General features: G+C 39.0%; 2 protein-coding genes across 2 annotated transcripts; both read right to left on the bottom strand.

The window, feature by feature from the left end:
* Positions 1 to 9,571: 9,571 nt before the first annotated feature.
* On the bottom strand, positions 9,572 to 10,803 carry LOC130555071 (serine/threonine-protein kinase pim-2-like). Its single transcript, XM_057335123.1, has one exon. The coding sequence runs from the start codon at positions 10,796 to 10,798 to the stop codon at positions 10,454 to 10,456; it is 345 nt and encodes a 114-aa protein (XP_057191106.1). The 5' UTR covers positions 10,799 to 10,803; the 3' UTR covers positions 9,572 to 10,453.
* Positions 10,804 to 10,927: 124 nt separating this feature from the next.
* LOC130555070 (serine/threonine-protein kinase pim-2-like) lies at positions 10,928 to 11,966 on the bottom strand. Its single transcript, XM_057335122.1, has 3 exons — positions 11,542 to 11,966; positions 11,277 to 11,362; positions 10,928 to 10,993 (listed from the first exon to the last, which is right to left on the bottom strand). Exons 1-3 carry the CDS (start codon positions 11,867 to 11,869, stop codon positions 10,928 to 10,930), a joined length of 480 nt encoding a protein of 159 aa, XP_057191105.1. The 5' UTR covers positions 11,870 to 11,966.
* Between the last annotated feature and the right edge of the window lie 1,093 nt (positions 11,967 to 13,059).

Genomic DNA, 13,059 nt, shown 5'->3' with positions numbered 1-13,059 from the left:
ACCCACATTTGACAGCAACTTATTTTTCAGAGAAAACAAAAGAGAAACTTACGCGAACAAGCATCTGACAAGACAACGAAACACATCATGTGTCAGCACCTGTTTTAAAATCATTATCACAATCATGGTTTAAATTGCTTTTGAGATTGTTGTGTAATCAAGAGCTGTAAATATGTATCAGGTCTTTTCACAGAAAGTCTATGGGAATATTCATTTCATTATGCCTCGCCTGAAGTGGTATGTAAAACAAGATACATTCAGGTAATTCCCAGTGCCTCAATAGACATAAACAGAAAGGGAAAATCACCTGTTTGTCAGTTGCAGTACACAATGCTCCAATGGCAATGGCCATTATTTGCATGAATCTCATGACTAATGCAGAAACTAAAAGTAAGAGTTGAAGGTACTAATGTATTTTAATTTCAGTGTTTAGACTATTAGACAGAATTTGTGAAATTGTGAATGTTGTCCTGACTGTATAATTTCTGAAGCAAGTCAAAAATTGTTAGTAAGAAATGGGGCAGAACTGTAAAATAACGAATCTTATTGTTGTGTTTTGTGTTTGGAAATAAAGAAAAAAACATTTACACTTATATTTGCATTTTCATCGTACAATCAAACATATTACACAAACCACGAATGTCAGTCTGAAACCACTACTTATCGCTGAATTCAGAATAATCAAGATTGTTAACCTATTAAAAGCGCCCCGATTTTTGAGCATTTTATTGTTTGCAAGACAAGTTCAGAACATAAATATTAATAAAGTGTTTTAGCTTTCAAATTATGCATATTTGTGAATCTTGCTTGGCATTTGCACACCATTGTTACTCTTTGTCACATATATGATATATGTACAGTAAGTCTGTTTACATTACTTAATTAGTATTTGCTTGTATGGATTTTTCTAATAATTTATTCATTTACATTTATTTTCGCAGAGATTCTATTTAAAGTGACTTGAGGAAACATTATAAACAATTTGTTGTAAGAGTAAATGAAAAACATAGTATAAAATGCTGGGCTTTACGGTAACTTAGTTTCGCTTTCGATACGGTTCACTTCGCTAAGCTAAATGCTATGGGAAAACTCCTGTTTTATCCGATACTGAAGCCTTATTGCATAACGTCTGTGAAAAACACAGACCAATGGCGTTTGAGCCCGCTATTTCGGGCGGTACCGCTCGCCTATATAAGTCCGGGCCGAACGCCATTCAGCACTATTTTCCTCTTCATCTCGCTGCTGCTGCGAAGAAGAAGCCTACTCTCCATCGATCAAGCCCGGCAGCGACACCCTTTGAGCATTCCCCTGCGGCTATACGAAGAGCAAATTTCTTAAAAGAGCTAACAAGCGCGTTGTTTCAAATGGCGCTTAGGCATTGTGGCTCCTGCCGAGCCTCTTTGCCCACCGAGGATCACCACTAAGAGTGCGACGTACCCATGCCGAGACCGCTCTCACAGGATCGGGCTGCCGCCACTGCGAGCTCCTCTCCCTTGCCGTGCTTCGGCCCGGATCACTGAGCTGCGCAGCGCAACAGATCTGGCTCTGCGCGCCACCAAGATCACCGCCCAAGCAGTCGGGAAAGCCACTGCAGCCTGGTAGTGTTGGAGAGACACTTGTGGCTAAACTTAACGGATATCAAGGACGGGGGGACAATTTGGCATCCCCAACCCGAGCTGTGAGATTTACATGTGTGGCCTCTCAACGGACGCCTCACAACCTCCCGAGTGGAGTTTTGACAACTATTACCGAGGCTAGAGCCCCTTCAACAAGGCACCTATACTCGCAAAAATGGGCTATCCTCGTTAGATGGTGTGAAACGAAAAGTATAGACCTGTTAAATTGTGGGATAGTACATATTCTATCCTTTCTCCAAGAGATGTTGGACGACAGCCGCGCCCCTACACCCTCAAAGTCTACACAGCAGCTATAGCTGCAAATCACGCCCCCATAGAAGGCCGCTCAATTGGGAAACACAATCTAATCGTTAATCGTTAAGAACAAAACAAAGATAGACAAGTGTTTCTGTCTGTCAAACATAAAAACAACATATGAACAACATTCATTGTGATTGCTTCAATAGGCTAGGCTATACAAAATCTGGTCCTGTATTGCGGCAAAACCCCGTCACTCACGAGTCATCACATCTCAACGATGGATTGATTGACAGGTCTCCCTATCCCAGACCCAGATCTGATTGGTTAAACTGAACCAATAAGGGCTATGCGTTTATGACTGCACTACACATTATTTTCGAACGTTTTGAAATTACTTGACTAAATAAAAGCAAAGAAAAGGCAAGCTGCTTGGGCGGGTTTTTAATTTAATAAGCAGCCCAAATTTTGTCTACCTGCCCAATGCATTTTTCTCCAGTCTAACCCGTTCAAAAGAAGTCCATTTGGCAACACTGGCCAGACACACAGGACACATGCCTCCAAACGACACCGGTGGGCTGTATCACGAAGCCGTTTTGGGTTTTTACCCGGGTAAATTCGCGTTTAGACTGAGCATACTCTGAGTTTTCGGGCTCAAGAAAGTGGATTGGTTTTGAGCGGGGTTCGTCGCCATGGTAACTTAGGTGACACGGCTAACCTGCTCCAGAGCAGGTTTAATTCTGGGTTAGAGATGCAAACCAAAATTGGACCAATCAGCTGTGAGAAACTGACATATATCTGCTGCAGTGAAGTCACCCCCCTCTCATCTCTTGCTCCAAATTAAAAAAAGTTGAAAGTGATAAGATGTTAGAGGGAAAATCTTTTGCTGCCAAGTGTTTATTTGTATTATATATTTACATTTATCGATAAGAATTTAAAAGACATTGATATAATTATTATATGAGTTGTTAATTAATATTTAACAAAGCATTTAAATGAATTAACTATATTCATATAAAAACAAACTTTAATATATAAAGCATTTTAAAGTAATGAAGTATACATATTATTTATTTTTTATTTTTTATAATTTAAATTCAGTTGATTCTGCATTGATATAGTCAGTAGCTGCCTTCTCAAATTTTAACTGCAGCAGTGTTTATTCCTGCCTCGTAAATGTGTTTCAATTCAAGACATTTTTTCATAATTATCTCGTCATCTTCAACAGACAATTGAATTGCGCTGATACTCACGAGAAGTCAATCAAACTGATGATGCTTTCCATGTTCCGTGTGATTGGCTGTTTGCAGCACGTGTCACACTTTCAGGTGCGCCTCACGAACTCACCTGACCAGGATCAAACCTGAGTTGACACAGAACGTCTATACCAAGCGTTGTGCTACAGCTGAACCCGATCTAAACCAGGTTGTGTTTGTCTGGTTTTGTCAACTCAAAACTTACTCTGCAACTCCGTGTTTGTCAATGCTCGAATTGAATCAAGTCTTATGGGGGTCCCCCCCATAAGACTTTTTTTTTGGTGGGGGTTAGTCTCGCAATTTATACAAGATACACAATATATTTGATCATAATATGCATAACTATATACTATTAATTAAAAACATGCTTACATAAAAGAACAGGCTTCTTTTACTGTGTTATGGATCAAATCAATGCAGGCTTGGTGAACAGAAATGACTTTTGAACAGTAGTGTACGTCCACAGAATAATTCTAGCATTATTTACCCAGGGGCGCCTGCAGGATTTTATCTCAGGGTATGCACAGTTGGCCTCATTTATCAATCTAATGTAGAAACGAGCGCAAATCCGTGTGCAGAAATCGTTTTACGACAGGGTTTACGTGTTATTCATCAAGAATTCGTATGCCGCCAATCTCATCGTACGAATGATCGTACCTTGATAAATTCTTGATAAATGCGGCAGCTGAAATCGGTCGTAATTTACATATACCGCCCCTATAAATTCAGGGTGTAGACGGCACGCCTCGCCCCTAGATTTTGCGACATGCAGAAACGTAATCCAGCCAAAACGAGGAAATATGACCGCAAATATTTTATTATAGTGTTTCACTATTATAAATTTATACCGAAAGTATTGTTGTTGCTTTAAATTACTTTGGTTGTATAATGCATTTAAATGTAAACAAAATTAATCTGACTTCAGTCTTGAAAAACTTTGTTACATTAACGTGTTAATGTAAAAACGAGATATAAATTACTGATCATTTTTAAGGCGCAATTATAGAATAATGTTTATATGTAGGCTAAATGTTTTTATACATTTTCTTCATTTAGCAAGGTGAAGAAAAAAATGGTCTGTTGCGGAGGAGACAGATGAATGTTTCTAAGCAGGATAAAGGTGTCAGGAAAGGGGAGGAATGAACACAGATGCAGGCAGCGGTGCACAAAAACTAAAACTTTATTAAATTACAAACAAAAAGCCCACAATGGGGAGTAAAGCATGAACATAACTAAAATACAAATCTAGAAACAAAAGACTTCCCATGAGGGGGCAAAAAACAGGAGAACAGGAAACTATACTTATAAATTTAGATGAGACAAGGACAAAGCATCAAGACATGACTATCACAGGCAAGGTATAAATCCAGAGCAGGATACACACACGTTATGCCGGGAAGCAAACACATACACACAACGAAACCGCACAGGACAGCAAACACAAGGGCATTAAATAGGGTAACTAACAAGGGAAGATAACAATGGGCAGGTGTGGGTAATGAAACACTGAAGGGAAGCTAAACGAGAGGGGCGGGGCCAAAGACGAGACCAGAGAGAAGCATATTATGTCGTGACCGACAATATGTTTCTCTCCACACAAAACACGAGGCTCTGCCATGATTCTGCCACAAGACCAAGAAAGACATGTCATGATGCAGAATCATGACAAAAGGTTTAAAATCTAATGCTGCTAATCTTGTATTTCAGGCTGCTTAAATCAAGCACACACAGTTGTATGTTTGCTTCATTTATTTTTTCTCTTTCATATCGGTCAGAGGCAGGACCAGCGGTCTTCAGCCCCCACAAACCGGCCTTGAACCTGCCACACAAAGCAACATCGCACAAACAAAAAAAACATTAAATCATGCGGTTTGTCTGTTTTCATAGAGTGCATATTTGTCCATCAAAGAAGCCATTGATGTGGTAGAAATCGAAACTTGGTGTTTTCCAGTCTACACTTATAGTGAAACTTAGGAAGGAGGTCCTTTCCTAAACCAATCAGGTAAATTCCCTTTATCTCTTATTTTTATTATCCAATCGTTCTTGTCTGCCACCGTTATTTTCTAGGCAACAAGGTTTGTATCTAATGGTGGAATGTTGACATTTACTTGGTTTTTTAAAAATAAGTTTTCCTGTTCGTACCAGTTTTCAGGTCTCAAAGTGAACAACGTGTTCGAACTTCTGAACTTTATCTAGGTCAGGCCTTACATAGGCCTCAAAAACATCACTGGATTTTGTATTGCTGAAATTTGTTCTATACTTAAAATGATTAAAATATACTTATATGATGAAACAACACTCAATCATTGCTTAAGTATGCTGATTATATCATTAAATCATGTAGATCATTAAATCATTATCATATATTCACTTGTATACACTCATCTTTGGTTTAGTGTGATTTTTTAGATTAATATACTAACACATTAGATTAATATACTAACACATCTATGCTATTATCATTCCTATGAATACTTCTTATAACTGGGGTGAGTAACAGAGCCCAATGTCACACAAAATGTCATGAATTATGGACAATACCATCATCTTGCAAATAGGTAAACTAACCCATTGCATATAAATATATTGATTAGGCCTATTGTAGTTTTTTAAATGTTTGACTTTTAATTGTGCATTTTAATTGTCGTAAATTATCTTAGAAGTAGCCTAAAATGTCCTTAACGTTTTGTACACCAAAGCACCTGTTAATGGTAGTTTCAAACAATTAAATGATCATATAATAAATAATGAAACAATTAAAAATACTTTGCACCGTAGTCTATTTTTACATTTGTTATACTAAACGAAAAATACTAATCTTTTTTTATTTGTCATTATTCCTTTTCAGTTATCAAAAGGGCGAAGCTTACACAGACCTTCACCCTATCTCAAAACTTGCGTACATGAACTGAGACCTGTCGTGAGATTTGATCGTAGCAACCGCTCACGTTCATATTGATAAATGCCAAGTTTTGTGCGGAAACGACCATATGCCCAGTTTTCGTTCCTACGCTCATTTCATAAATGAGGCCCAGTATGGGATCAGAATCCCGCCAAAAGTATTGTGGGCATATTTAAACATATAATAAGCGTAAATAAAAAAATTAAAACCGTGAGTCAGAACTTTAAACACATTTTAAATTATATTGCACAAAATTAATACATAAAGACAAAGTTGTCCAAATCGCACACAAAATAATGTTTTCCTTGGTTGTTTTACTCATTTTTGTGTTCTCTGATATTTTCTGCTTATATTTTCATTTTTTCAACGCATGTTATTTTTTCCCTCGCTTGTTTTTCCATGTTCTGCGCTTGCTTTTCCAAATGCTGCAGTTCGAGTTTCATGGTAATTAGGGCAGGCTTTTGCGTTACCATTGGTCCAAAAGTTCTAGATTGACAGCTCCTCCTCTAGCCAATCAGTCGAAGAGGGTGTTGACGTCACTTCAAACGCGACTCGCCACATACTCTAACCGTCATCTGCAAATCCCGGACAAGGTACACAGGTAATTGAACATAATTATATCGTTACTGAGTGCAGTGGCGGTTCTACATTGAATTACACCCTGGGCGAGACCCCCTTCGAGGGCCCCCCCAAAACAAATACCACAAAATTCTGCACAAACAGTTATATTTTATTATAACAACATAAGTGAAAATTATATTTCTCAATTGCACAAATCCTTCATTAGAACATTTGAAAAACACATTTAAGAGAATCCAGTTATTTAACTATTGCAATTACAACAGGAAACACACTTTTTAAGGTGCACAATCTCCATCTCCAACATTGCCAAAAGACAATAAACACAGTTCTGCACAAAATATGACAGTATAGGTTATCAGAACTTTAATAAATATACACTATATACACAAATGTGCCAAAAATAAACACAAACTTAAGAGTTATACCCACCAATTAACACTAGCCCTTCATTCATGACATGGATACCGTAATAATCATACAGAGAGAACATAGTTGCATACCTTTATCTTTTGCTTGTTTCTCCTCTTCTTCTTTTATTTTTTTCTAAATTGGGCACCTGATGGCTTTGACCTTTTCCTGTCCATCTCTGTGTTAATTTGGCACTCGACAATCAACAGATTTCCCAACCCCCAACACAACCAGAAGTCAAGACTAAACCAATAGAGTGATTTCACAACGCGTCATTAATCTGGAAGTCGGCCATGTTGGAGGCATTGAAAGTAAGCACTGCTATTGAACCTAATGGAAATCGCAGATTTTGCTGGAGAAAAAAGGATTCTTCTTTAGAAATAACTGTGAAAATAAAGCTCTTTAATGCAAGTCGATCACACCCCAGAATCGCTATAGCCATGTGCTGTAACATCACGTACAGTATAATTAATTGTTTTCTACTCTGAACTTCACTCACGAGTCAGCAGTATTGATTGATGACGCGTCATGAAAACGCTAAGACCCGATTCACATTTCGCGTCTTTCCTGCGCGCATATTCGTTATTTTACATATGACGTGCAGCAGCCGTGCGGTAATAGGGGACAACCCGCATGCGGTGCGAAGGGCTCTTTTTTTCAGTAGCGTCGGCGTCGCATCGAGATGAAAAAATCTCAACTTTTCGGAAAGACCAACCAGCCAATATAGACAAAATCAATGAAAATGGAGACACATATGATCACAGCATAACTAAATCTAGTAGCAAAGTTATTGCAAGGTATTTTCAGTGCATATAATCCATATATCCTTTGTTTATACCTCCTCGTCTCAACGGCTACAGTGGCCCATGGTTGCTTAGCGACGACAGACACCAGGAGAGGGCAAAGTCCAGGGCCCGGTTGCATAGAGCACCTTAAGTGTAATTTTCCCTTAAGTGTGTCCTTAAGTATACCTTAAGTTTTACTTAAGTTATTCTCCTATTGTCTTTGGTAAAGGAAAATCACCCCTTAAGTGTCATACTTAAGGTGCTTTATGCAACCGGGCCCAGGCGCTTTGGAAAAAAAGGAGAACACAGTGCAGCTCGCGTTTTCCACGCGGTTTTAGACGCGAAATGTGAATCGAGCCTAAGGGTGACCACATAATCGTTTTGTATTACCTATTTTTATTAGCCATTTCACACAGCCTCTGTGCACGGCACCTTCTCAGCAAGCAGGGGCGTCAATTTGCCAATTCCCCACACAGTGAAATGATAGATAATAGAAAACAACTTCGCGGTGGTGGTGCAGAGGATTATTATTTTTTTAACTGCTCGTGCCGCTCCCCCTTGTATCACGAAAAAATGCCGCCCCGGGCGGCTGCCCGGTTCGCCCGTGCCAAAAACCGCTACTGGTGTTGCCCAATCAGCTTTGGAACCAGGGGCAACAATTGAAGATATTAGAAGAGATGTATTTTGCAGTATTCAACACGTATTTATAACGATTTCATCAGGCTCCGAATATTCTTCAAAAAGAACACAAAGAATGGCCTTCTCAGCTGCCATAGTTCAACTCTTGCGTCATCACAACAGGGTGTATAACCGCACCACCGTTTCCTTTAAAAAACATTTTGCAATGTTTTGTCGGGGCTGAACGCAGCCCAGGTGTGCATGTTACGATTAAAAACGCACAGAACGATGCATACTTCAACTTGCATATTTCTTTTATCCTAGGACCATTTGGAGCAAGACAGCGCTTGATCTGTTTATATATAATATATAATAACTATATTTTGAAAAGTAGGCTATTCTTTTTCATCAATGAATTTCTTAAGTTATCCTTTGACTGTTACTTGCCGACCCCTGGTGTAGGATGACTGTCATAGGGTAACTCCACTGTGTACCTACTGTAAATGGCGGTCATGGAGTAGCCGCAAGTCTAACAGGATGACTGTCCTGTCTGATCTCACTGGAATTCGTAACTACATGAGTTGTCTTATTTGTATGAATTTGTGTGTTGTGAATCATACAAAACCATATGATTAGAAAAGAAAGGAGCAATACTGAAGCCCCACCCCCTAAACTTAACTGTTAGTGGTGTGGAATCAAATCGTACTAAAACATAAAATCAGACTGAATGAATTAGCCAACTGTAAAATAGTTACATGTGTTGGAGGTAATTGCAAGTCTACCTGGATGACTGTCGTAGGATAACTGCAAATTCTTACAATATGAATTCTACTAAAATGTATGCTTAGTGGAAAAAGCAATACTGAAGGCCCACACCTAAACTTAACAGTCAACGTCACAAAAGCAAATCATACTAAAACATACGAATGATATTGTTTAAATTAATACAAATTAGCCAACCCGTAAAATAGTAACGCATTGCAGTGAGATTGTGTTGGACTGTCGTAAAATAACTGCGAGTCTATCTTGACTGTTGCTGGATAACTGCAGCTCTGATTGATTTAATGTCACTGGATAACTGCAGCTCTGATTGATTTAATGTCGCTGGATAACTGCAGCTCTGATTGATTTAATGTCACTGGATAACTGCAGCTCTGAATGATTTAATGTCACTGGATAACTGCAGCTCTGAATGACTGTCGCTGGATAACTGCTGCTCTGAATGACTGTCGCTGGATAACTGCAGCTCTGAATGACTGTCGCTGGATAACTGCCGCTCTGAATGACTGTCGCTGACAGTTTTCTTTGCTGTCTAATCATTCCTTTCTGCTGCTCATGTGCTGTCTGCTAACCCTACATAAACAACAACATTTGAACTTCTACATATACATTTGGTCTAAACAATACAATTTAAGACATGGCACTTTGGGATACTTTTGTCTACTTACAAAAATAAACAATATTTAACATATGCATAACAATGTATATTACACAAGTACTTTGCATCAGTAGTAACTGTCCAGTGAATAAAGCACCTGTTGACCGTAGCCAGGGATGCCCCTCAATGTCCTCCAGGCTGGGACGATTGTCTGCGTTTGCTTTTAGGCACCATCTAATGAAGCTGCGACATTCTGTTTCATACAACATACAACAACCTGTCTTCAATAATGCAAAATAACAAATGACTCCCAGGTTTAGGCGTGATATTGGTCTCTTCATGGACAGTTTAAAGTTAGCCCTGTCTTGCCTATAGAAAGATCTCTGGTGAAGCGCAGTCTGCCTCGGAGGATGTCTTCTCTGTTCTTGAATGGGAGCGTGCCACACAGAATGTTGTACAGTGTCACTCCCACCGACCAAACGGTAGCTGGTCCTGCACGGTAGCTCCTGTAGCGGTACCACTCGGGTGGAAAGTAATCCAAAGTGCCTGACAGACCCAAAAAGATTAAAAATGAACAAACTGAGTGCAAATTGTAAACATGAAAACATCACTTTTAAGTGTCAGTGAGATCTGATGTTTCTGATGTGCCATCACCCACCTGCAAACATTTTGTAGTCCGAGTCGTTCAGCAAGTCCCCACAACCAAAATCCAGCAGCTTGATGTCATGCGTGTCGGTGCGGATGAGGATGTTCTGGGGCTTGACGTCTCGGTGCAGGACTCCCTTGCTCTCACAGTGTTTGAGAGCCCTGATCAGTTGGACCAGCACCCACTTGGCCTGGCTCTCTTCCAAATGTCCCTGCTCGTAACAGAACTTGTCGAGATCTTTGCAAGGGTCAGGCCGTTCCAGGATCATGATGTACTCTTCGGGTGTTTCAAACCACTCGATGAGGTGCAGAATGTTGGGACAGGCCGGATCTGAATCGACACGAATCATCAGTGCCACCTCAATGGGCAGCAAACCTTGACCTTCCTGCAATGTTAGTGAAATTTGGAAAATGAATGTTTCATTATGTATGTTAACTGTGTATGTTTATACAAACCAATAAGATGTAAAATAACCACATCAGATTGAACTTACCACTTCTATCTGCTCATCTATCAGGTCTTTCGCGACGTACTTGATGGCAACCTGCAAAGCCAAAAACAATGACAATGATTTGTTTTGCCAATAGCTAAAAGCTGTTTGTTGTTTAGCCGCTTTAGTTAAAGTCTCTGCTAAGAACTTGAGTGTTAATGTTACGTTAATTGTGTGTCATACGAAAAATCTAAAATGACAGAACAGGTTATGTGTCTTTTCAGACAGCTCTCATATAACAGTAAAAGAGCTACGAGTGTGAAAACTCTAACGCTGCTTTTGGGGTTTAACTAAGATCATTTCTGAAGGTAGTTTAAACAATGAGAGAATGACTTACTTTCAATCCATCAGATATGCGATTTCCAGCATACACCGATCCGAATCCACCTTCACCCAGCAAATGACCTTGTGTGTATGGAAGTCCTTTCAAAAGAAGACATGTTCGGGTAAGTTAGACTATCAAATAATAGTAATCAAGCAACATAACGTTAGCTGCATTGACATAGTGATTTGATTTTTTACTCATAAAACAGATTGGTTGCACATGTTTAGTAATATACTAATATACTCCATAATGGAGGCATATGAACAGGAAGTCTTACCATCGACTGGGTTGAAGCGCTGCTTCTTCTCTGGATGCTCGCTGTCCAGTTGGTCAGGACTTTTTCTTTTCTTCGGGTCACGGAGGACGTTGCTTTCATCTCTCTTTGATTCGCCCTCATCACTAAACACTGAGTTGGGCAATTTAAGAGAACGAAGTGGTTTGTAACTTGCTGGCAGAGTTACATTAGGGCCAGAGGTGTCTTCATAATCATGTCTGGCATCCTCCTCATCCAATTTCCGCTTCTTCTGCAGTTTCTGGCGCTTTCTTTTCCGGCAGACGTTGATAATGCTGCTTTTCCCACTCCTTTGGGAATGACCCGCAGACATAGATGAGGCCAGTGCAGAAGACAAACGTGATGGCTGGGTTGGGATTGCCACAACCTCCTGATGCCACCTTGGCTTCTTCTGAAGTTGATCGCTCTCTTCAAGGCAAATGATTTGATTATTATTATTATTACATTATATATTTCAGATTATTATTAAAGGAATATTAAGCACAAGATTTACCTTCACAGTCACATTTTCTTTTCAGGGTTTTGGTGTGACTGGCGCTCCTGTGACGGACACCTGAGGCTGATATAATTGCAGCAGTTACAGAATTACTACAGTGTTTATGTTATCATTAATACACTTGATTTAACACAGTCTATATGTTACAGTACAGTAATAAGGATACAGTATGTGAGGGTGAATACAGGTAAACAGGGCAACTAGTGAAATGACACTTACATTTAATCTAGCAAAAATAGTTAAAAATCTAGCAAAAATGCACAAAATCTACCTACACGTTAGTATATCATGAGTTTTAAACCAATAATAATTACAAATCCGAATAAAACGAATAAAAAGGTCATTTCTCACCGTCACGTAACCTTTTAAACACCATTTTTGCGCTCGACAATTTCAAATAACTGCCCTCGCACTCCAAACTCGCTGGGAAATCCAAATTTCCGAAGAGAAAACACGACCAAGCTCCAAAAGCCTTCAAAATATGACTCTCAAAAGCAAATATCGCTCTCGGTCACTGAGAAAACCACGAACTCACTCCAGCAGAGGAATCGACGCCACGCTCAGATTAGATTATATCTAGATTTAGAATTCTTGTCGCTGACGTAATAAACTATCAGGCCGATGTGAAGCGCTGTGTTTACATGTTTCAATCTGATTATACTTTATTGTTTTATTTGATGTGTTTTTCTTTTAATAAATATGTTGAAGGGATTGATAAAGCTTAAATTTATAAATAAATAAAGTCAATTTGGCAAATCTGCTCATTATTCCCTTAAAGTGGAATCTTGGGCGATATGCAAAATCAACATCTGGTGGCAACTAGTAACGTTTTTATACAGTACGCGCAAATCACATCAGATTGATAATATCATTTTGCAGAGTCATATAATATTTAGTTGCTCATGTAATATTTGTTATTATATATGACTATATCTATCTAGCAGAATGTGTATGGTTTTATTTCATGTTTATGCTACATGATCATTATTATGTTATACTACTAATAT

The sequence above is a fragment of the Triplophysa rosa genome, linkage group LG5 (genome assembly GCF_024868665.1).
Source record: "Triplophysa rosa linkage group LG5, Trosa_1v2, whole genome shotgun sequence".
In the NCBI taxonomy this organism is placed as follows: domain Eukaryota; kingdom Metazoa; phylum Chordata; class Actinopteri; order Cypriniformes; family Nemacheilidae; genus Triplophysa; species Triplophysa rosa.
This window is presented reverse-complemented; position numbering and strand designations above follow the sequence as displayed.

What these genes read in the sequence shown, in the direction of transcription:
- LOC130555071 (XM_057335123.1), bottom strand. Translation starts at nt 10,798, where the DNA reads ATGATTCGTGTCGATTCAGATCCGGCCTGTCCCAACATTCTGCACCTC.
- LOC130555070 (XM_057335122.1), bottom strand. Translation starts at nt 11,869, where the DNA reads ATGTCTGCGGGTCATTCCCAAAGGAGTGGGAAAAGCAGCATTATCAAC. An exon ending in GCGCTTCAACCCAGTCGATG is followed by an intron (nt 11,363 to 11,541) that starts GTAAGACTTCCT and finishes TTCTTTTGAAAG; the next exon opens with GACTTCCATACACACAAGGT. An exon ending in GCATATCTGATGGATTGAAA is followed by an intron (nt 10,994 to 11,276) that starts GTAAGTCATTCT and finishes TTGGCTTTGCAG; the next exon opens with GTTGCCATCAAGTACGTCGC.